Here is a 25681-nt window from a genome sequence, read left to right as displayed (position 1 = left end):
TACAGCATAGGGAATACAGTCAGTAATATTATAACTTTATATGGTGATGGACAGTAACTGGACTTATTATGACCACTTTGTATAAAAATACTGAACCACTACAATATATACCTGAAACGAATATAATATTAAGTCAAGTAAAAAAAAAAGAATAACTATTAGAACATACTGGGAAGCCACCAAAAGCAGGCAAAAAGCCTGAGCTTACTTTGGAAAGACACTGGCAATAAAGAGTAAAACTTCTGAGTTTGTGGCTTTTTGCCTAAGGGTGCTCCCAATACCCCTTCTACTCCAATAACAGAAATATCAGTCTTACTGCCTACAGGACAGAGTCAGGGTTGATGGAATGGCTGGAAATTTACAAGAGTAATCCTTGAAGGAAGAGACCTTCACAAAGGCTAAAATACACAATTTGAATACACAATGTTAAGTATCCCAGGCCAACAAGTAAGCATGTACAATGGAGAGCCTGAGGAGCTAGCCAAACAGTAAGTACACATAAGAGAGGAGTTATAAAAGAAAAAAATTAAGGGAGCTTTAGGATGTGATTCCTTCACTAAGGTATTTAGTTAAATTATACCATTTAACAAGAGTGCTTCCTTAGTGGTAGAATTATTGGCTACATTATCAATGTTACTGCAATCGCAGAATCTACTGCAAAAAGTGGAAGTATCAATAAGGTGTTCTATTGGACCAAATCTCAAGCTTTTCAAAAGAAAAAAATCACCCTAATCTTTCAAGACCATCAGACACACAGCAGCACTTTTGGAGCACTAGGTAAGGCTCCTCAATACAGCATCTCAATTAAAAATCACCAGAAAAAATTTTATCAAGCTATCTAAAAATAACTGTAATAATTTCAACTGGTAACATTTCTTTAGATGAGAGTGCAGCTTCTAAGGTGTAGGCTGACACTGATTTAAACAAAGAAGGAAGGCATTTTAGTAAAAGCAAGTGAGATCTTTGATTGACAGTTCTTAGAAGAAGGTTAAAAATTCAAAAGGAGCGACTGCATGTGGCTCAGAACCTAAAAGCCTTTTTCTCCTCCCAACAGAAGAACAGTCTCAAGTAATAACTAGTTGCCATGGAGATAAGAAACTAGAGAGATCAGAGAACTCAATTTGCAGTTAAATAGGCTGGAAACAAACGTTACTACTTGGTGAAGGGAAACGATTAAAAATATACATGACTGCCAGAGGGAATCTTTTTCACCTAGCATTTCCCAACCTCATTAATGAACAAGAAGTCTAAAAAACCAAATGAAAACCCAAAGTGTCTTGGACTGAACCCCTTAAATAAACATAATTCAGGATTTCAAACATTATCACAAATCCTTCCTATTCTGTATGACTTTGATTCTTTTCAATGTGTTAGTAAATTCCGGAATGAGGCTAAAATTGTGTTCAAGGACAAACTACTTACTATAACTGAGGGGGCTGGAAATTCAATGGGGAAAAAAAGCACGACAAATGGATAGGTAACCAGATTAAGAAACAGATTCACGTGGTAAAAATCAGGATTTTGAAAAATCTTTTCACATCCATTGAATACCTTTGTGAGTGCTGTAAAGGGCTGCAAATGTCACCGTGAAGAAAGTCGTGGAGTATTTCCCAGCATTAATTAAATGAGGAAAGGCTCTTTTTGTGTCTCGGTATCGGCGCAGGCACTGGATAAAGCGAAGCCAAGCAGGAATGCACTGAACAACAGCCCGCACACCATATGAATATTTGTGGCAAATTTCTGGTTCTGTGAAGATTTCAAAGAAGAAAAGATTATAATTAAAAAAAAAAAAAACACTTGTTCACATCATTTAGTCATATACTGTAACCATTAGGAAGTCTTTAAGAGCAACGAACCTGCTTTTCAGAATCATTTTTTTCTTTGCAACTATTATATTAAACTTTTTAGTGATCAGAAGGCCGAGAGAGAAGGTGAAATACACAGTGGGAACTTATAAAAACCTACCCACTCAGATTTACAGTTTTGTAATCTATGCCTTTGTGTGCGTGGTCAGTCGTGTCCGACTCTTTGTGACCACAGACTGTAGCCTGGCCAGCTCCTCTGTCCATGGGATTGTCCAGGCAAAAATACTGGAGTGGGTCGCCATTTCCTTCTCCAGAGGGTCTTCCCAGCCCACGGACTGAACCCAGGTCTCCTGCATTGGCAGGGGGATTCTTTACTGTTGGAGCCACTTGGGAAGGCCCCTTTGTAATCAGTTTTGTGTAGTTTTACTACACTCCTTCTCTGGAGGAGTGTAGTAAAACTATAAGACAATTAGAGGTTGAGTACATTAATCAAAGAGGAAAAAAATTAGTGAGCTCTGTAACCTGAAACATCTGGAAAACCTAAAAATATCACTGTTGATGACAGTTTTATGAACTCCAAACCCCTACAACATATCCATTATAGGTTGTTCACATTCTTGTTCTTTGAAACAAAAGAAACAAACAACAACAGCAACAATAACAAAAAAACAAAGGGCAGAGTTTACATTTTTAAAATAAGAAGAACAGAGTTGGTAAATCAATTTTCTTCAAATTCTGGAAATGTATCATAGTGGCTCAACATATAACAGAATTGTGATTTGCTGGAAGTTAATGAAAATCTGTGTTGGCGCTGGCATCATTAACTTTCGTTAGTCACATGTTACATAATCTGTCTAAATTTGGTCTTCATCATTAAGGCAAAATTCCCTAATAACTAGAATACCTGGCATAAGCTATAGTAAGAGTGACAAAAAGAGCCAAAAGAAAAACAAGGTCTCCAATAAGAACTAAAAAATCTCTAATGATTTGCTCAAAGCATGTGATCTAATTTCTAAATAATCAGTATTTTTGATCATCATAAAGCAATACTGTGATGGCAATTGTTGACAATAGAGCATCTGTGATATAATTACCAACCTACTAGAAGTTTTTTAGTTTTAGAATTCTTTAAATATAAGTTGTATATCTCCTGGCAAATGAGTGGCTAAAATTATAATATATAATTTAAGAGCCAAATTATATCAGATAAAGATATTGCTAAAACAGAGCCAAGTACATTTAATTAAGTTTGTAATATTATTGGATGAGCTTAAATTTCTCAGTTATCACTCCCAATATTTCTTGGTTTACACTGGCAGTTCAGTAGTGTGGATGCACATTCATACCCTACCTTGTGAATCTTTTGGCAACAGGCCCTCACTGTCCTCCCATTTGAGCTCAAAGCTGTAGAAGCAGATCATATATTCCAGGTCCATCAGTATCACTGACAGGCTGTTCAGCTGATCGGCCAGCCAGAAATCAGCAAAGCCTACCTTATGGAAGGGGGCTGTAAATACTCGAAACTAGGAGAAAGAAAAAAATCAGAAAACACAGAAACAAGAAAATTCATATTAAATTTATCTAATTTGTTTCTTACTCTACAGCATGATTTAGTTGATAAAATGGAAACCAATGAACCAATCACAAACACAGGGACTGGCAACAACAGTTAGGTTCAAAATTAATAATGAAAAGAATGAGTTGAATAGATCACTAAGAAAGAAATTAAAAGGGTGGGGCATGGGGAAGGCAGGAAGAGCAAGAGTTAAAAAACAGAAAGCAGAGAGGTGGGAAGAGCTGAAGTTGAAAGCAGAGAGAATGGCAGAAATGCACTGAGAGGACATTTACCATTAAGGTCTAAGATAAATTTACTGGAGACCCATGTGCTATGATTATTTCTGGAATATTCTCCCATCTTAGCTAAGTGAATACAAAGCTCTTCTTTGCCTACAAAAGGTAGGAAGGGAAGGATAGTACCTTGGCTGAAGTATGTCTCATTCCCTAACCAATGTCACTTTCATTTCGCTAGTGCCATGGCAATGATCATATCTGTGAAATTATGTCAAAAAAATCAGCCCACACCCCACTATTATGAAAACAATGATAAATAAAATTCAGGTTATATGTCTTGAACACTAATCCATGCTGCATATTTTTCTCATGATGCATTTCTTATAATCCATTAACTATAACAAATTCTATGTGCTAGGTGTTATCCATATCCCCATTTACAGAAGATAACGCCTTCTAACCTTATTTTGCGGAAGCCTGTTTACCACTGCAAAGGAAAATCCTGGCATTGCAGAGGGAGGAGTCAGATACTTATCACCAGAAAGAGGCTCAAACTGTACCAACTTGCCTTGAAAGGCCTTGAGTGAAGTGAAGATGGGATGAAGGCAGCTTTCCTTCTTACCCTGTTAGACCCTTTCTATCTCACATAGGTGAAAATGAACTCCTAAAACAAGGAATTCTAAGCAATTGTTTTGAGAAAATGAGTCTACAGCTCCCCTGCCATCAAGGTATTTACGGTTCTTTCTATCCTTTCTCTAAATAATTTCTTTGATTATTTCAGGGAAACAACAAACGGTTTTGTTACAACTCAATCCTGGGCGACAGCTATGCTGGAGCTTTAAAAATTAGAGCAGGGGTCTGCAGGACACAATATAGGCTTTAAAACGTAACTTTCCGAGCTGACATATTTTGAGTCCATGGTTCAATCTTTTGATCACTTGCTTACTTTTTCAGTAAGCCAGAAACTATATTATCATCTGCAACCACAAGCTCCAGATACAGCAAACTTTTTTTTTTTTTTTTGCAGGGAAGGGTCAGATAGGAGGTGTTAGGGATTGCGATGTTAATCATTTATGCACAAAGAGGCTCTGGCACCAGTTTGTATAATATTTTAAGAAACTCTAGGTATAGAATGGATTTAAAGGATTCCAAGAGAGAGAAACAAGAGAACAAGTTATGACATAACAGCAAAGGATCAGGAAGTCTAACTCAGTCTCTAGTCATGGACTTTTGTGAAACTTCGTAGACTTCCGTGAAACTGGTAGCCTAGAGCAAATTTCTCATTTCTCACTGACATGAGACTACCATTACTGTCACAACCTGCCAAACCAAGCCTTATAACCTGGCTATTAGAGAAAACCTCTGTAAGAGCAAAAGAGTAGGAGAGTGTATTAAATAAGAAACAAAGAAACAGAGGGATGGACTAGAAAAGGAAAGGAGTAACATAAAATAGAAACTGAGAGGAAGGGAAAATTTACAGAAGGGAGAAGATGAAAAAATAAAGGAGGGAGTGCTTAATGTTTGTATAAGAGAACCAATGAACTTAATCATAGTCATTCATGCATTTAACAAAGATTCATTAAGTATTTATTATGAATTATTTATTATTATTTATTATTTATTTACTCATTAAGTATTTATTATGTCAGGCATTGTGAAGATACTGAATAAATAAAACATGGTCTGTACCACCCACAATCCCTTTGGGCAAATAAACACCAAAAGAAATATTGACAGCACCATGTAGTAACTGCTATTACAGACAAGCAAACGAAATATCCCGGAAATATTTAAAAAGAAGTGAGCAAGTAGTTTGGTCAGAGGTGTAGGAGGAGAGATGAAGATAAAAATAAATAGAACATACTTAATTCCCTGATAAGTCAGGCCTTAACACATGGTCAAATTCATCTTAGATTTACCCGAATTCTCCCTTTTAAGTGAGAATTCTCCTTCCTTTCTGGCTAAGGTCTTTCAACTTCTACTTTGCTTTGATTTTAATTAAAATAACTGAGAAACTGTATTAAGAAAGCTAGAAACAATCTGGATATCTGATGTTTTACCCACATACACAAAAAGGCCACTAATTAGTTACTATAAAGAATATATGTTAACATCATCTTCTAATTAATGTAGACAAACAGTTAAGGAGACAAAGTCTTAATTTCTACTTATTGATAACCACATTCTTTCAAATCTGATTTTAAGATTCCATTAGTTGATCCAATAATCAAAGTTAAACATCTTACATAAAATGACTACCTTTAAAGGTCTGTTAAATGGTAGTGTTTAAAAACACAGGTTATGGAGCCAGAATGCCTGAGCTTACATCCCATCTCCATTACATCCTGGCTGCATGACCTTATTTAAGTTCTTTGAACTTTACGTTTCCTCATTATAAAATGTGGATTAATAGTAGTTCCAGTCTCATGGTTTATTAAAAGGAATAAAATAATTGATGAGGAGGGCATGGCAACCCACTCCAGTACTCCTGCCTGGAGAATCCCATGGACAGAGGAACCTGACGGGCTACAGTCCATGGGGTCGCAAAGAGTCAGACACTACTGAGCGACTAACACACACAAAATAATTGATACACATAAAAATGCCCAGACAATGCATTATTAAATGAGAACATTTCTGCACTTATACCAGAGATATGTGTAAAAATTTGATTATACAACTAAAGAAAATATTAGAAAAACCAATTCCAAAATAATATAGAAAAATACTCTAACTTAAGAATTTTATGCAGCCCTCTATAAGAATAAGTTGATATTTTTGTTTAGTAAATCTGAGGCATTTTTTTATGCTTCCTAATTGGATTACAATGAGGACAAATACAGATCTGGATAGAGGATAAATGAACTGATGAATGCAAAGAAACTGTATCAGTTTGACATAAATACTAATATCAAAACAAATCAATTTCTTAAAAACTTTCTTCTAGCATCTATTGGGGAGAGAAATAACATATCAATTCAAATTAAAATATGAATATAAATGGTGCCCAGTGCCTACCACTATGGCCAGGTGACATGTTCTTTTTCCATGAAAAATTGAAGAAAAAGAAAGGGAAATGTAGTTCACTTTAGGATGAAGCTTTCAAAAGAGCTGTATCAGGGAAATTTAACTACAGTAGAAACATTCTTGTTAATTCACTAGAAATAAATCTAAGGGCAAATTTTTTCAGTGAGATTTGAATTAAAAATAAGTCAATAGGTCAATTAATATTAAAATACTCTATAAATAATTTTTTTTACTATTTACAATTATTACAAATACAACAAACCATAATGCTTACTGTATGTCACTGCTTCTGACAGTATATTTTACCGTTCTCTTATTTCTTCTCTTAATATTACTGCCAACCTATTCCATCAACAAGTTCTCATTTATTAACACAACAGATGCACAGATAAATATCGACTCAATGGGGAATCATTCTGCTAATAAGAATAATTGGTCATGCATGAATCATAGCAGCTTTCTATTTAAACAAAGAAGGATGCACTTGGGAAATGCTCACTTAGCACATAATGTACACAACTGTACTATTTTGTTATTGTAATGATGCAATCATATTAACACCTGAATTTTCTAAGTCTTCCAAATCTCATCTGAAATAACTTTATAGAGGTTTCATAGTAATTTAGGACGGAAAAATAGGTGTTTATAATTTTGAAGTTATTTCCTTGTAATCAGAAGAATATTACATTTTATGAAAATAACACAAAATCCAGAAATAAAATGACAACCTCAAAATAAGAAAGGTAATGTAATATTGTAGTAACTGGAAATGATTTATTTTTAGTACAAATTTCAAAAGAGAAAAAAAAAAATGGCCCAAATTTTTATCTTAAAAAAAATTCTCTAAAAAGCATGTTTTTCTAGATGATGACAAAACACATTAAAGGTGATGATGATATGACTTCTTACACACCTCAGCAGCTAAGTCCCACACTCAGAATACAAACTTGAAATTAGGCCCAGTGGTATACTTACAGGGAATGATTTGCTATTTAGTTATTTATATTCAATAAAGTTTGTGGAAAAGAGGTAGACTCTTAATTTGTGATATACAAATAAATACAGATAAATGAACAATCAACTGGGGAGAAGGGAAATCAAGATCTGGGCCATTTTCTTTTCCATATTGCTATATATATTGGAACATAGGTTGCTTTTAATTTGTTTAGTGCTTACTATGTTTTTTTAAGAGAAAGGTCATATTTTATATCTTTAGATTTTATTAAAACATTCTTAACTGATTTTCAAAACAGAGATGGTTAAATTTGAGAGTAAGCAGGAGTTCCTTCCCAGGGCAATCTTTACAATATCCCAAAATGTACAATATAGCTACCATTTTTGCAGGAAATTTCATGTCCTAATGCTAAGACTGCTTGATTTTGAGAGTAAGAAATAGGTAAAATGGAATTTAAAAAGTTAATTTCTCAAACTAAACTTGGAGATCTAACAAGATAATCCTACTGCTTTTAGAGACCCAGTACTTCACAAAATAAAAATATTTGACTATTTATGGTAACTTAACAGGTATATAATAGTTTAACCACCTTAAAAAAAGGAAACAAAGTTCTACATGTTATCACAGTTGATTAAATAATCTGTATAGTAATTAATTATGAATTATTATCATTTTCCAAAATCACTGTAATATCTCGACACTACTCCATTATGAAGGAAAAAAAAATGCATGAGTGCTTTTCTTGGGGCCAGTGTACTCCATAACATCAAGTGTACCAGTTACACTGTGTTCTTTGCTCCTGGAGCTGGGGTACCACTCATTTAAACTACAATGTGAACATGACTTCTGAAGTGGGGCAATACAGGAGTTTTGTTTTCATTCTAGAGAAAGCCAATGATCAATATATCACTCTACAAATGATACAAAATTTCTGGACTTACCAGCAGTTTAAGCAGCCAAAACCGGGATTTATAATAGAAAGTTTTGGTGGGGTTGATGAGAAAGAAAACCATAAATCCATAAAGGGCAAGTGGGTACACATATGTGGGGATGACACTAATTGGAGCAAAGAAGCATGCCAGAAGGCTCAGGCACCACAATATCCCAAGGAATCCAGCAATCTGATAAAGGATGGGAAAGACAAAAACAAAGAAAATTATTTTTATTTTTACCATTACATAGAAAATCTTTAATAAAACAAAGATAAGAAAAATGGTTTAATTATTATCAACAATCCCCTTCAAGTAGAAAATAGAGTTTAGTACCCACTAAACCAGCCACATAGCTAATGAAAACTGTATTCATAGGATATTATATCTGGTTTGATTACCTCAAAGAGATGCTGATGAGACAAATTGCTTCTTGGATTAAGTTCAAAGATGAGCACATGATTTACTCCAGCCTGTCTCCAACCATACGTGTTGATGCCCAGTAGAAAAAGGAATTCAATCAGAAGAAAGCCACCCCGATAGATTCTTATCAAGGGCCATATATTTCTACCTGCTTCAAGTTTAAATATAGCTGAAAGAATATCAATTAACTGGTTAGTCAGGAAATCTGCAACATGTCCTTTAACTGTCTTTTCTCTTCTCAATGATATAGCCCTGGCAGAGGAATTTTTAATATTCAAAATGCGATCCTAGGTTATTTCAAGAGCCTGATAAACTTGCTTCAAGGTTCTTCTCTTCATTTCACTCTGCAAAATTCTACCAGAATAATTTTCCGGAAAATTTGACTTTCAGCCTACTTGTCCATAGTGAAATAGCTTAGAACCATCAGCTCAGCTGAGAATTTCTGGCATGACAAAACTTCTTTGGCTTTGATTTGGCCGTCACTGAGCTGGATATAGTAATGTCTACCTCAGAATTACTATGGAAATTATAAGAAACACTATACAAGAAAGCAATGTGAAAGTTGAAATGTCACATAAATGACAACAATATTTATATAATGTTTATGTACTACATCCTAAGGACTGTATCTTTACATATAACAATTTATCTAATCTTCACAATGGCTCTGTGAGTTAAAAACTATTATCTCCATTTGACTGACAAGGAAACTATAGCACAGAGACGTTAAACACTTTGCTCAGGGTTACCAAGCTAGTATACGGCAGTGCCAGGATTTTAACTCAGTTTGCTTCAAAGCCCAAACTCTTAAATTACTACATTCAACTGCCCATATGCCCATACAAATGTTCAGTTATCACTACTATCCTATAGCTCTCCAATAATTATCATGTTCAAACATGTGAGCCTCACGATTCAAGTTCCTCACAATCTGATCTTCAACTCACTTCTCCCAAACTTATCCCATAATGCCCCTAAATTAATTCTTATCGCCTGATAAATTTTATTTTGTTTGAACAAATTCACTTTTCATATCTACTTAAGTTGCTCCCTGTACTTGAATGGCCTTGTTCCTTCTTTTGACCAATTCTATTTCTACATTATTTAAAAGTCAGATTCTCATCTGTTCATAAATTGACTGAATCAGTATGTTTCATTTTGAGCCTATGTGCCAAAAATTTCAGTTTGGCAACCAATTTCTCAATTTTCCAAATAACTATATAATTTACTGTTAGTACTCACTTGAAATTTTATACTTGGAGTCAAATACTATAGACCAGATTTCAAGTCCTAAATTTACTAGGGCATATTTAATTTTTCTAACTCTCAGTTTCCTTGTTGGTCAATGGGGGAGAGTATCTATTCTCATCAGTTTAAGAAGATTAAATCTGAACAACAAAAATGGCTAAAACAATGTTTGGCCCATTATGAATACTCAGTATGTATCAGTTTCTTTTTCTTTTTACTTGATGAAAATTCATGTTTTCATTAATTTGACAAATGTTTATGGGGTGCCATTATGTATGGCATAATTCTAAAACCTGGAGATTCAATAATGAGCAACAGACAAAATAACTGTCTTCAGGAAAGTTCTATTCTATATAGTATCAGATAAGAATTTTGAAGAAAAAAGTAAAGGCATAGAGACTGTTAGGTGTATTTCAGGTAGGGTAGTTAGAAGATGATATTTGCAGGAATCTTAAGGAAATAGAGACTGGCTTGTGTGAAGGAAATACAGACTGACTCATGTGAAGGAAATAAAGACTAACTTGTATGAGTATTTGGAGGAACGGAGGCTCCAAGTAGAGGGAAGGACAAAGAACCCTAAGATATGTATAAGCCTCATTTAGTCCAGGAATAGGAAGAAGACCAGGGCCACTATGACTGGAATGAATTAGAGGTAAAGTGGCAAAAAGTTATCTAAAGGCATATGAGGAAGGATTTGCTGTACTTTGTCAAGATTTAAGCTTTTACTCAGATGTTATGAAGCCAATCAAAGGTTCTGCATATAAGTGATACAACCAGACTAATAATTTTAAAGGGCTACTCTGTCATGTGAAGAACAGACTGCAAAGGAATAAGTATGGTAACAAGATTAGTTAGGTGGTTAAAAAATTTTTTTAAATGTGTATATAGTTTTATATACTGATTCCCAAGCTAAGAACACATATACATTACAATAGTCAGGAAACAAAAATAAGTACAAATCCCAAAGAATACACAGTTAAACTACTAGAATTAATAAATGCAGTAAAATTGCAGTCTACAAGATCAACACAAAATTCAGTTGCCCTTACATATACCAGCAATGAACAATCAAATGAAATTAAGAAAATAATTTCAATTACAAGAGCAAACAAAAGAATAAAACATCAAGGAATAAATCGAACCAAGGAGGTGAAAGACTTGGACACTGAAAACTACAAAACACTACTGAAAGAAATCCCATATTCATGGATTGGAAGACACGAGACTGTTCAAATGGCAGTGTTACAGATTCCATACAATCTGTATCAAAATTCTAATGGCTCTTTTTTTCTTTTGGCAGAAATGAAAAATTGATACTCAAATTCATAAGGAATTATAAGAGGTCCCCAGATAACAGCCAAAACAATACTGAATAAAAAAGGTGGAGGACTCACAATTCACGATTTCAAATTTTCCTCCCAAATAGTACTGGTGTAAACACAGACATACAGACAAATGAAATACAGTGAGAGTTCAGAAAAAAAATTTATGCATCTATGGTTGATTGATTTTCAATAAGAGAGCCAAGACTGTTCAATGAAAAAGAATATTCTCTTCAACAAATAGTACAGAGACAATTGGTTATTCACCAACTGGTTATTCACATGCAAAAGAATGAAGCTGACCCCATTCTTCACAGCATGTACAAAAATTAGTTCAAAATGGATGAATGAGCTAAATATAAGAGCTAAAACTATAGAACTCTTAGAAGAAAATATATGGGTAAACTTGTAGAACTTTGGTTGGATTCAGCAATGGCTTCTTAGATATGACATCAAAAGCATGAGTAACACAACATCAAAAACAGATAAATTGGACTTCATCAAAATTAAAAAATTTGTATATCAAAGGACATTATCAAGAAAAGAAAAAGATAATCTAAAAAATGGGAGAAAATACTTGCAAATTATGTATCTGATAAGGGTCTAGTATCCAGAATATATAAAGAACTGTAGCAAATTAGCAATAAGAAGACAACTCAATTAAAAAATGGACAAAGGACTTGGACAGATTTTTTTTTCAAAGAAAATATACAAACAGCCAATAAGCACATGAAAAGATGTTCAATATCATTAGTCATTGAAAGTGAAAGAAACAGTCAGCTGCTCAGTTGTATCTGACTCTTTATGACCCCATGGACTGTAGCCTACCAGGCTCTTCTGTCCATGGAATCCTCCAGGCAAGAATACTGGAGTGGGTAGCCACTTCCTTCTCCAGGGGCTCTTTCTGACTCAGGGAATCAAACTTGGGTCTCCTGCATTGCAATCAGACTCTTTATTGTCTGAGCCACCAAAATGACTTGAACAGACATTTTTCCAAAGAAAATACATAAACAGTCAATAAACACATGAAAAGATGATTTATATCATTAGTCATTAGAAAAATGCAAATCAAAACCATATAAGTATACTACTTCAAACCCACTAGGATGGCTATAATTAAAAAAAAACAAACAGGAAATTCCCAAGTATTGATGAGAATGTGTAGAAAACAGAATCCTCATAAATCACTGGTGGAAACAGAAAATGGTGGAGCCTCTGTAGAAAATAATTTGGTGGCAACTCAGAAGGTTAAAAAGCATTATCATATAATTAAGCAATTCCACTCCTAGATATATATTCAAAAAATTGAAAACTGGTACCCAAACAAATCCATGTATACACATGTTCAAAGCAGCAAAATTCACATTAGCCAAAAGGGAGAAACAACCCAGTATAGCATATATTCAGTTTTGGTAGATACTGCCAAGCAGTTCTCCAAAGTACTCTACCCATTTCCATTCATTCACTTTAATATCTTCATGGTATTCCACTGTATAGGAATAATGTCATATATTTTTTTTAAACAGTTCCTGATAGATATCTGAGACACTCTTAGAATTTTGCTGTTATAAACAAAACGGCAGTGAATACCCTCCTTTCATACATGTCTTTGCACTCAGGTACAAGTATGTTTATAAGATAAACTTATAGGAATAATATGTTTAATCAAACTGACTGTATTATAAATTTTTTTATACATACTGCCATATTTCTAAAGAGACGGCATCAATTAATACTCTTACCACTAGTATGCAAGTGCTTGCTATTTCACACTCATATGCACTTAAAACATTTTTTTTATTGGAGCATAGTTGACACAAAATGTTGTGTTACTTTCTGCTATACAGCAAAGTGAATCAGTCATACGTATATTCATTCTATTTTAGATTCTTTTCTCATATAGGTTACTAGACAGTATTGAAGAGTTCCTTGTGCTATACAGTAGGTCTTTATCAGTTATCTATTTTATATATAGTAGTATATATATGTCAATCTCAATTTCCCAATTTATCCTTGTCTCCCATCCCCTCCAGTAACCATAAGATTGTTTACATGTATAACTCTTTTTCTGTTTCATAAATAACTTTGTTTATACAATTTTTTTAGATTCCACATATAAGTGGTATCATATGATATTTGTCCTTCTTTGTCTGACTTACTTCACTCAGTATGACAATTTCTAAGTCCTTCCCTGTTGCTGCAAATGGCATTATTTCATTCTTTTTATGGCTGAGTAATATTCCATTGTATATATGTACCACATCTTTTTACCCATTCCTCTGTCAATGAACATTTAGGTTGCTTCCACGTCTTGGCTATTTTAAACAGTGCTGCAACGAACACTGAGGTACATGTACCTTTTTGAATTATGGTTTTCTCCAGGTTTATGCCCAGGAGTGGGACTGCTAGGTCCTATGGTAGCTCTGTTTTTAGTTTTTAACCAACTTCCATACTGTTCTCCATAGTGGCTATACCAATTTACATTCCCACCAACAGTGTAGAAGGTTTCCCTCACGCACTTTTAATGGTCAAACTTAATTCTGTTCAACCAAAAAGTGAAATGTGACATATTATTATTATATCAATTAAGTATAGGTTACTAGCAAACTACAAGAAAGTTTTAAAAAAATCTGAGCAGGTAACTTTTCATCTTCATAACACTAACTATCTGGAATATGTGAGTTTCAGATAAATTATTAAATATTAGGTCATGTCCCCTTGAGGAACAGCAGCAATTATGCACGCTATTTTTTTATGTCAATGTTTGAAAAAAGAATCATGCTTGTACATGCATTACTACTGCTGAGTTTCTCTCTCAATTCTCAACTCTGTTATCTTTCAAGCAACCGCTGGGAGATAAATAAGGACAGACAGCTGGCTTTAACTGTATATATCTCACAGACACACAAAGATTAAACAAAGAAGGGTTCTGAGGGGAGAGAACATAAATGTACAATACTAAATGCATAAAGCACACATTAGAAAACAAATCGGACTGTCTCACAAGAACACAGGCTACATATATGAAAGAAAACAAACCCCCAAAATGTCCCTGAATTTAAGAAAACAACATAAACACATAAAAAGAATGAAGTTTATTTATCTATTCTTATGTCTTATTTAATGATGATAATAATGGTAACACCATGCTCATCTTGGAAAGGAAAGAAAAAATTTCACACACAGATGAGTAAAGCTTTTTCCTATAGAAAGAACAACTTACATCTCATATGACATACTTCATATTGATATAGTACTTCACACCTATAAATGCTTTCTTATACCTCTTAGCTGATGTCTATGAACTGGTTTCAAGGTATCTTTTCATTTGTATCATCTAATACTCTTCTTCACCTTAGGTGAATTTACCACTTCTCTCCTTCAAAACTTATTCCCTCCTCTTATGCTTCACCCTCTAGAATGGCCAACTAAATCTCTGCTCATCTGTCTCTTTCTCTTGGAATGCCTTTTATTCCATCAATGCCCAGGATAAATACCATTTCTTTCATAAAGTCTTCCCTGAAGCTCTCATTTGAAAGTAATCACTTGTTCCCTTGACCTGTTTACAAAATACTTTCTATTTTGTAGTGTATTATTATTGTTTTAATATGTCTCAAGCTCTCTTATGTAACAATAAGCTTCATGAGGAAAGTAATTCTCTTATTTAAGACTCAGGTAGCAAGCCTAATCATAGATACATAAAATTTATTTGTTGAATGAATTCTAATACAACGCTGTAAATTTAAGGTATTAAACTCATTTAACAAGTTAGGAAATTGCTTCAGAGAAAAGTGATGTCCTTAAAGCCAATTAACAAATTAATAATTAACAAATAGTTGAGCTGGGACTGCAATCCAGGCAAGGTCTTTTGAAAATAAGTCTGTGTGTTTCCCATAACAGTTAGCTTGATAATCAATCTAGGACTAAGTTCTTTTTTTATTGTAGCATTTCCATACATTCTATGTAAGTAAACTGCTGCTGCTGCTGCTGCTGCTAAGTCGCTTCAGTCGTGTCCGACTCTGTGCGACCCCAGAGACGGAAGCCCACCAGGCTCCCCCGTCCCTGGGATTCTCCAGGCAAGAACACTGGAGTGGGTTGCCATCTCCTTCTCCATTCATCCCTAAAGACAGAGAACTAGATTTCACCTGCATTGAAAAAAAAAAAAAGCCACAAAAAGACACTGGTAACTATAAGGAGGCAAGAGTGGTTGCATAGAGACAAGTTCAGAAGGTTGCTGCAGTGTACTAAACAAATGGTTGTTTAGACAAGGATGGTACTGGTGGGGGTGGACAGATTCAGAACTTTTCTGAGGACAGGGCAACAGGATTTGGTGATGGATTGGAGATGAGTACGAAGGAAAAGGTTAAAGGTTTTTGGCTTGAGAAACTGGTGAGAGGTGATGCTATATGGAAGAGAAAGCATATTTAGTGATTAAAAAAATTTGTCCATCTAAGTTTAAGATGCTTATTAGACATCTAGGTAGCCAATGAGATATCATTTCAGAGGAAAAAGTATATAAACTTGGGAGTTACTAGCATACACATGATATTTTAGCCATAGGCTTGAATAAGATCACCTAGCTAGAAAATGCATGCAGAAAGAGAAAGATTTAAACATTAAACCCAGAGGTACTCCCCAATATTTAGATGCCAAAAGTAAAGAATAACTAGCAAAACAGACTGGGAAAAAACTGCCAGCAAAGTTTAATAAGAAAACCAGCACAGTGTGGTTTCCCAACAAAATCAACTGAAGAAAAGGTTTCAAGGAGTGATCTACAATGTCAAATGCTGCTGAGAGGTAAGTCAAATTCTGCTGGGTGGTTTAGTAAGATTATGCCTTCCTTGCTGTATCATTAATGCACTTGTTTCCATCAATTCCTCCTACCTCTTTATAATTTTTAAATTCTATAGAATAGAATATTATATAACCAAGTTTCTTAAAATCGTATGCAAAGTAATTGTAAATAGGTTCTAGAAATGATGCGAGAGTCTCCAAAAAGCAAAGTTAATGAGCTTATTTAGTGCATAAATTTTGTAATATTTATTTACTCTCATCTGTGATCAAAGGAGCTGAGGTTCCTGATAACTGAACCCTGAAAATGATGGAGAAGAAAGAGTCATAAACTAGCAATGTTTAAAGGGGTAACTATATCCAAAAGGAAAAACGAGCCAAAACAACCAACCAACACCCACTCTCCCATCATTTATACAAACAAATTAACCCTGACAGATTTCTCCTTCAGTAGCTTTGGCAGTTGGGTGGTAGCTTTGTTAGAGGGACAGAATATGACATAAACAGATCAGTAAGAATAATTTAATTCAAAATTTAAACTACTCACCGGCAAGCACAAGAGTAATATTCAATACAATGAATATTCCACAAAATAGGCCAACTCTAAAAGTAGTCCATGCTGGTGCAGGCTGTAGAGAGAGGGAAACGGCATTTTGAGTGCAGGGCAAAATACTGAATACATTAAGCATATAGTATAATAAAATCAGTACTACAAGCCTCAAAGTCCTACAGAGAAAACAGAAATATTTTATGATGGGAATTTTCATAAATTTGAGCTGGAGAATCACCATTATTCAATAATATTAGAAATGAATTGCCTGCTTAATTATTTTATAGAAATATGTGTCACTAAATAAAGAAAATTAAGATCTAAAACATCAAATTATATAAACACTGAGTTTCCTTATAAAAAAGATTTAAGTGCAATTTCATTTTTACAATGTGTACATCTTTAAATTTAGGAAGTCAGTATTACTCAATTAGAGTTCACATATTTCGTACTATATAATTAGAGACAATGGTAAAAATAAGAATACTCATTTCTGAGTATTTACAGTATTAAACCAGAGTAACTTCAAGTGAATTTGTAAATATATACCAGAGATTCTCAACTGAATGGCATTTCAGAATATCATTTCATAAGTGAAAGTGAAGTCACTCAGTTGTGTCAGACTCTTTGTGATCTCACAGACTGTAGCCTACCAGGTTCCACTGTCCATGGGATTTTCCCGGCAAGAATACTGGAGTGGGTTGCCATTTCCTTCTCCAGGAGATCTTCCCAACCCAGGGATTGAACCCTGTCTCCCACATTGTAGGCAGATGCTTTACCGTCTGAGCCACCAGGGAAGTCCCATTTTTTGGCATAAGAAAGCCAACTGCTCTAGCACCATTTGTTGAAAAGATGATCCTCTCTCCAGTGAAGTGCCTTTGCATCTTCATTGACAATTAATTGTTCATATATTTATTGGTCTATTTTTGGACTCTTTATTCTATTCCACTAATCTATTTGCCTATCCTGACACTAATAACACACTGTCCTGATTACTGTAGCTTTAGTATTGATACCACATAGTGTTAATCCTTCAACTTAAGTTGTTCCAAAGTTGTTTTGGCTCTTCTTGGTCCTTTGTAATTTCACATAAATTTTTAAATTTGCTTAGTAGTTATTTTTAAAAAGGTCTATTGAGATTTTGAGTTTGTTTGTGATGTATCTATGAATCAACTTAGGAAGAAGTAATATTTTTAAAATACTTGGTTTTCTAATTTCTCTCACATCTGTCTTCTTTAATTTTTCTCCATCATGTTTTACAGTTTTCAATATAAAAGTCTTGCACATCTTCTGTCAGATTTATCCCTACATATCTATATATTGATCTTGTAATCATCAACCTTGCTAATAAACTAATTACTGCATGTAGCTGTTCTATAGATCCAATGGATTTTCTATATAGGTCCTCATGTCATTGGCAAAAAACAAAAACAAAACAATCCACCAGTTTTACTTCTCTCTTTCTCATCTAATTGTCTTTAATTTCTTTTGCTTACCATACAGCCCTGGCCCTAACCTCCAGCACAGTGCTAAATAGAACTGGTAAGAATGAATACACTTTTTTGTTCCCGGTTAGGGAGAAAGCATTCAATGTTTCACCATTCAGTATGATATCAGTTTTAGGTTCTCCATAAACACCTTTAACAGGGATGAAGAAGCTCTTTTTATTATTGATTTCCATCCTATTCTGGTCAGAAAACACACTATGATTTAAATCCTTTTAAATTTATTAGGATTTAGTTTATGACACAAAAGATATCACTTAAAGTGTTTTTTGGTATAACTGCTATACCAGATATATATATATCTATCTGGTATAACTGCTATACCAGATATATATACTATATATAACAGATGCTTTTTTATGCATAACTATTGCATTTTGGATGAAAGTATGCAGTAGCCCAGAATATCTTGACCCCCCCACTTTTGTATCATCGAATAAATATCTCATCTTAATTATTTGCTCAGATGAAGTTAGCATGTGAGAATAAACAAGAGCAGTAGTACAGGGTAAGAAGAGAAAGGTCAGAAGACATTGCAATTTATTATGAAGTGAGATCTGGCATCTGATTTTTTTAAATGAGAAAAACAGTAGTAATAAGTACTCACAAACTTTGGGTGAAACATTTTTTAAAGTAATGAAACCAGTATATTTTATCACCTAACAGACTGTGAGTGTGTGTGTGCGCACACGCGCTTGCTCAGTCAGGTCCAACTCTTTGGAGCCCCATGGACCGTAGTCCACCAGGCTCATCTGTCCATGGCATTTTCCAGGCAAGAATACTGGAGTGGGTTGTCATCTCCTACTCCAGGGGATCTTCCTGACCCAAGGAGTGAACACTGATCTCTTGCTTCTCCTGGATTCTTTATCACTAGCGCCACCTGGGAAGCCCCCTAACAGACTATGTTGACTATTAAATAGGTCACATGAACCAACTGAACAACTGCAAACAAATACTCACCTGAGCAGCTCCCAAAGGGGGAACACGTAAACGCTTCATAGCTTTTTGTCTGTCACCATCTTCAAGTTCATTGGTCACTACAGCCTAAAAGACACATTGTTAAGTATTTATGTAGGTTATACTAAACTTGAGTAATGCATAAATAATTCTGAACCATTTATATTAATATATATGGTATTCTGATATATGCTTGGTGAATATATACTGAATAAAGTGAAAGGAAAAATAATGAGTAAGAATACATGTATTTAAAGCAACTAACAACAAAAGGAGAATAAAAATGAGGAATTACTTCATTTAAAATAAGACTTTAATGTTACTAAAAATATGGGTATATAAGTGAGATGACTGTACCTCAGTTTCAGAGATGAGTTGGTTGATTTTCTTGCATGTATAAAATGGGGCTACTTCTACATGAGCCACTCGCCAATCTGCTCCACGAGATGTTTCCAGGATCTTGTCATGCTTTTTAAGGATTTTTCGGAACCCTGTAAAATTCAGATTCTACAGAAAGAAAAAAGAAACACTACTATAATTTCTGCCACTATAAGAGAAAATGAAAAACAATAAGCACTTTGCACTGATTGAGATGAATGAAGACTGAGCACCAAGGGAAATGGCAGTGCTTTTATAAAAGCATTTATTATAAAAAGATAAGACTCTTCTTTCTCATTTCATTTATTCATTTCAAGGTAGTATGCTATTAGTAATACAAAGAAACTCCAGATTATGAATCCTATTATTTTTATTTCATGTAAATTAATGGAAGTCCTAAATTCAAAATATTTTCATCTCCATTTTCATATATACAACTCTTTTCAAAATAGCTAATTTATATTATTTTGCTTCTTTGATCAAAAGAATATATTCAGAAAATATTCTGGATATATCATGAACTGAATACATTTATTAGTTCTTTGCTTTTTAAAGGACTGGTATAGCTATTCAGCTCCCCCCTACTCTGCAAACATGTACAAACAAGCATGGAAAATGGACTATCATCTACTTAACTGTTATTTTGTTGTCATACATTCTGTTTGGGGATGGGTGTGCAAAGAGCCAGTGGAAAAGAAGTGATCATATTTATAGGGTTTTGCTGATAATGGGTAGGAACTTGTACTTTTCCTCCATTTCAACAACATTAAAATACTATACTTTTCTATATTCTCAAATTCTATTGTTCTTTGATCAACAGACAAAAAAAGCACAAAATCATGGATTTGCAATTTCCTCATCATATATCCCCATCGGTAAAAAAAAAAAAAAACCAACAGAGCAGTCACTCTAAATTAGGTTTGGCATGCTTGCTGGTTTGTTAATACTTGTTTTTCATACTTTAGTAGATCATTTTAAACTCCCCTTGGGGAGGATACCCCATCATTTGAAGACTGATTACAATACATTTTCCTTTCTCCTCATTTGCAAAATAAATGTATTCTTACAGTATAGATAGTCTCAAAGGATAAAAGATAGATAAGAACTTTTATAAACAATTATTTTTCCAGAAGCTTTTTTTAATAACGGCCCAAAACAAAAACTTATGGCAAAATTAATAAAATAAAATTTAGTAAGAGTACTTCTCCATAACAGTAAGCATAATTAATAAAATATGAAATGTTAAAGAAAGTAGAATTATGAAAGGAAAAGATGGAAATAAATGCATGCATTAAGGACTTAACATTACTGCAGACATGACACTATAATTACATTTTATTTTAAAATTCCAGTATTTATCCATGGTAATATTTTTATTATATAATCTCTAGTTTTTATATAGTGATGATCTTAACTAGATTAGAAGTAATAGTGACAAGAGTAAAATGGAAATACAACAGCACATAAGGTATCTTTAAAGATCTGGGAGATGCTTTTGCCTATTTAAATATTCATTATTGAACAAATACTCTGTTTTTCAATATGTTCTTTACAGATTTAACTATATGAACAAATTTATAAAGAATTACAAATGAATAAATGCCATGCATTTCTATAAGTTAGTATACACAGTAGCTCAACTTTTCAGACTGGGTTTTAAAAATTTCTTTTGCAAGTTTTTTTTTTAATAGTCATATTACAGATGATAAAACTGAAAAGGCTCTTAGTGGCAAGTTGAAAAGTCAGTATATATTACATTATTTGTGTTAGTTGCAGGAAAGTTAACTGTCCAGTTGCTTTTGTGGAAATTTTGCTATAGGCAGGGGTATAAATGTTCTTATGTAGCTAGCAGTGATTGGGTAGATATATGTTATTTCTTACTTCTACTCACTACTTAGAGATGCTTCTAAAAATAGGTAGCAGACTACTACTCTCTGAGTCAAGGGTTGCTCCTTCATACTGTATAAGAAGGTGTGGGAAAAATGATCTTCAAAAACCTAAGCCTTGTTAACATTATTTTATCATCTTTGATATCTGATTTTAAGAATAAATGAAATTCCAGTAAGAATGGAAAGAATAACATGCTAAGAATTTCCCTTTTTGGACTGACACATTAGTATAGCTCAAGGTAATTCTGTTCATTATAATTTCTCAATCATTTAAAGGTTCTATCCTCCATGGTAAGAACTGAAGTACCTGATAGTTCTGCAGCAGGATAAGACTGAGGTAGAACTCGCTGAAGGCCAGTTTAAGGTCTTTAATATTCCTATGTTGGACACGTTCCTCATGGGACAGGTGGAAGACTGGCTTTCTGCGTTGTCGCAGCGTGGTAACACCAGTGCTTTCTTTCTGCGCGTCCAGTGATGATTGAAGCTCATTCTGAAGGGTAGCAAACCTGCGCTGAGCCTCTGCGAGCTTTTCTATAAGGAATAAAACAGAACTGTCAGATCATCAAGATAAAAAAACTCATCAAAGTTCTCACTGACTTCTGAATTTTTACTAATTAGTTTCCCTAAAATTTCTAGAGAAAAAATACTGCATTGTAATATTTAGAAAGAGATAGGAAAAACATATTTTAGTGTAATAGCCTCCTTTCATTCTAGCCCACACTTCACCCCCTGCAAAACCTCAAGTGTACTCTTTCTTTATACAGATAAAGATTGATGACACAGATTTAAGAGCTGGTAAGAGTGAGACTACAAAATGGTACAAGCTGCTTTGTAATCTGGAAAACAGTTTCAGTTCAGTTCAGTTCAGTTCAGTCGCTCAGTCATGTCCAACTCTTTGCGACTCCATGAATCGCAGCACGCCAGACCTCCCTGTCCATCACCAACTCCCAGAGTTCACTCAAACTCATGTCCATCAAGTTGGTGATGCCATCCAGCCATCTCATCCTCTGTCGTCCCCTTCTCCTCCTGCCCCCAATCCCTCCCAGCATCAGGGTCTTTTCCAATGAGTCAATTCTTTGCATGAGGTGGCCAAAGTATTGGAGTTTCAGCTTTAGCATCAGTCCTTCCAATCAACACCCAGGACTGATCTCCTTTAGAATGGACTGGTTGGATATCCTTGCAGTCCAAGGGGGTCAAAAAGTTAAAACAGAGTTATCTTAAGATCCAGCAATTTCACTCCTGTTATATACCCAGGAAAACTGAAAATATACATGCACACAAAAACTTGTACGTATACACAAACTGGTATTCATAATAATCAAAAAGCAGAAACAACCCAAATGTCCTCTAACTGTTGAATGGTAAGAAAAACATGGTATATAGATTCAATGGAGTATTGTTCAGCCATAAAGAATGAATTATTGCCATATGCAACAACATGAATGAACTGAGAGATTATTATAGCAAGTGAAGTAAGTCAGAAAGAAAGGTAACCAAAACATAATCTAGGAATCAGCAGGTGGAAGTAGGAGTAGCTCCTTTCTCTATTACATGAAATATCAATAACCTCAGATACACAGATGATACCACCCTTACAGAAGAAAGCAAAAAAGAACTAAAGAGCCTCTTGATGAGGGACTGAACTGAACTGAATTTTTGCTTCCCAACCTGCAACTTGAGTTCTGCCTATTGCTTAGTTCTCAAAGGGAAAGTCTTCTTTCACAGGAGCACAATAATGGTTCTACTGAACTGGAAGGTGAGACTTCCATCTGGCCATTTTGGGATCATGATACCACCGAACCAGAAGGCAAAGGTGTTTACTGGTTAAAAAGTGTTTCTGACTACCAAGGGGAACAGGTAACACAACAGTAGCAAGGAGGATTGTGTCTGCAACCCAGGAGACTCTCTGGAACACATCCTAGGACTTCATGATCAATAATAAAAGTTACTGAAAACTAAAGCAATCCAAAAAAGACAGAATTACTGAGGATTCAGCCCCCTTAAGAATTAAAGTCTGGTTTATCCCACCCGGTAAAGAACCCTCACCAGCTAAGACACTGGCTGAGGGCAAAGGAAATATGGAATGGGTAGTGGAAAAAGAAAATCATCGATATCAACTACCACTTCTTGACCTTCTTGTTCTGCCTTTTACATGTCTTGAATAGTCCTCTCTATCTCTTTGTGTTGCATTCTGAGTAACTACTTCAGCTCTATCTTCCAGTTTATAAATTCTCTCTTAAAGTCTACCCAATTCATAGTGTAAGTAATTTTATTATCATTTAAAAATTTCTAATTGATCATTTTTAAAAGTCAATTTTGACAGTTCCTACTCTGCTCATGGTTTTGATACACTCTTTTATGGTCTATAGCCATATTAAGTATATGTTTTATTTTGCATCTGAAAATTTTCATATTCTATGTATCCTTTCATTGCTAAACTGTATTTCACTGTATGGATATACCACACTTTCTTTAAATATTCATCAGTTCATGGACATTTGGATTGTTTCTAAGTCTTTTTAGGTCTTCCCTGGTGGCTTAGATGGTAAAGCATCTGCCTACAATGCAGGAGACCCAGGTTCAATCCCTGGGTCGGGAAGATCTCCTGGAGAAGGAAATGGCAACCCACTCCAGTATTCTTGCCTGGAAAATCCCATGGACAGAGGAGCCTGGTAGGCTACAGTCCATGGAGTCGCAAAGAGTCGGACACGACTGAGTGACTTCACTTTAAGTCTTTTTACTACATAAATTATGCTGCTGTTAAGATTCACATACAAGTTTTGTGTGGACTATCATCTTCATCTTTGCAAACATGGGCTCAATCCATGTTTGTTGCATGAATGAATGGATATGTAGGAAAAAAGTTCTCTCTACTAATTCAAGTTCCTACACAAACATAAGGAAAAATAAAAACTTCAAGGGTTATTTTGTTACTTTCTTTAAACTAGTGATTCTCTTTCTCAAGGACAAGACTGTCTAGAAGAGTGTATGAGGGAGAATCCCTACGTGGGAGTGCGGAGGGTAAAGCATCTGGAATTTGAAGAAAAGTCAACATCACTACAGTTACGGTGTGAGAGCGCTAAACTTTTCCAAAGAAGCACAGGTTTCAAAAGGATGAGAAACACTGCTTTTTTGACACCAAGTGTCCAAGTCTATTTTGTAATGATATCACCGTTTTCTAGAGTCAGACCTTCAAAAAGCTTCAAAGTGTGAAAGTCGCTCAGTCATGGCCAACTCTCTGCTATCCAATGGACTGTAAGCCTGCCAAGCTCCTCTGTCCATGGAATTCTCCAGGCCAGAATTCCAGAGTGGGTAGCCGTTCCCTTCTCCAGGGGATCTTCCCAACCCAGGGATCGAACCTAGGTGGATTACAAGTGGATTCTTTACCATCTGAGCCACCAGGGAAGCCCAAGAACACTAGAGTAGGTAGCTTATTCCTTCTCCAGGAGATCTTCCCAACCCAGGAATTGAACCGGGGTCTCCTGCATTGTAGGTAGATTCTTTACAGCTGAGCTACCCCAATGGAATAGCACAGAATCTACAAAAAAGTATTACATATGCATATAAAATATATTTGGTTTATCAATAGTTATAAAAACTAAAAATGGATATTCCTAAGCAATTTTATAAATACTCATGAAAATTGTCTATTTTGGCAATAAATTCCACTTTCTATTCATGCCAGTGAACCAAGTCACACTCTGAATAAGAACAGATAACTATTATAATATGTTTATTCCATAACCTCTCATATAATAAAATATTTGATAAAAATTTCCAATAACTATTCAAGAACTTTCAAAGTGCCTGAATCCCCTCAAAGAACTAAAAAAAGGTTATCAAGATCTATTTTAGTTTTAATGAGATTTGTATACATATTTTTTACTTTTAGAAAAGTTGTTTTAGAAATATAAGGCATCTTCAAAATAGCAAAGCTATTATGTTGTTATGCAATTGAAGAATAATTCTTGATTAAATAAAATAAATGTCTTAGAACACTTTTATTATTTGTCTTTCAATATTATCATCTTGCAGATTCAATTCATGGATTTCACTGTTACCTGAGACAGAAAGTAAGTCTATGAGAATGTTGACCCATTACAGATGATTC

The 25681-nt window shown here is 34.6% G+C and overlaps 1 protein-coding gene and 1 non-coding gene across 2 annotated transcripts in view; one reads left to right on the top strand and one right to left on the bottom strand.

The window, feature by feature from the left end:
• Positions 1 to 25681, bottom strand: part of XPR1 (xenotropic and polytropic retrovirus receptor 1) — a 205267-nt gene that overhangs the window by 41527 nt on the left and 138059 nt on the right. The window contains exons 4-11 of the mRNA XM_061383382.1: positions 21878 to 22101; positions 19661 to 19810; positions 19307 to 19390; positions 16839 to 16920; positions 8909 to 9099; positions 8520 to 8699; positions 3157 to 3328; positions 1552 to 1746 (exon numbers count right to left, since the gene is read on the bottom strand). Coding sequence (XP_061239366.1) covers positions 1552 to 1746; positions 3157 to 3328; positions 8520 to 8699; positions 8909 to 9099; positions 16839 to 16920; positions 19307 to 19390; positions 19661 to 19810; positions 21878 to 22101 — 1278 coding nt within the window. The remainder of the gene's footprint in view (positions 1 to 1551; positions 1747 to 3156; positions 3329 to 8519; positions 8700 to 8908; positions 9100 to 16838; positions 16921 to 19306; positions 19391 to 19660; positions 19811 to 21877; positions 22102 to 25681) is intronic.
• Positions 24098 to 24169, top strand: TRNAC-ACA (transfer RNA cysteine (anticodon ACA)). The gene has a single exon. It is a non-coding gene; the product is annotated as a tRNA-Cys (tRNA).

This window comes from Bos javanicus, chromosome 16 (genome assembly GCF_032452875.1).
Source record: "Bos javanicus breed banteng chromosome 16, ARS-OSU_banteng_1.0, whole genome shotgun sequence".
In the NCBI taxonomy this organism is placed as follows: Eukaryota; Metazoa; Chordata; class Mammalia; order Artiodactyla; family Bovidae; genus Bos; species Bos javanicus.
Note: the sequence above shows the minus strand (reverse complement) of the source record. Positions and strands in the feature narration are given on the sequence as shown.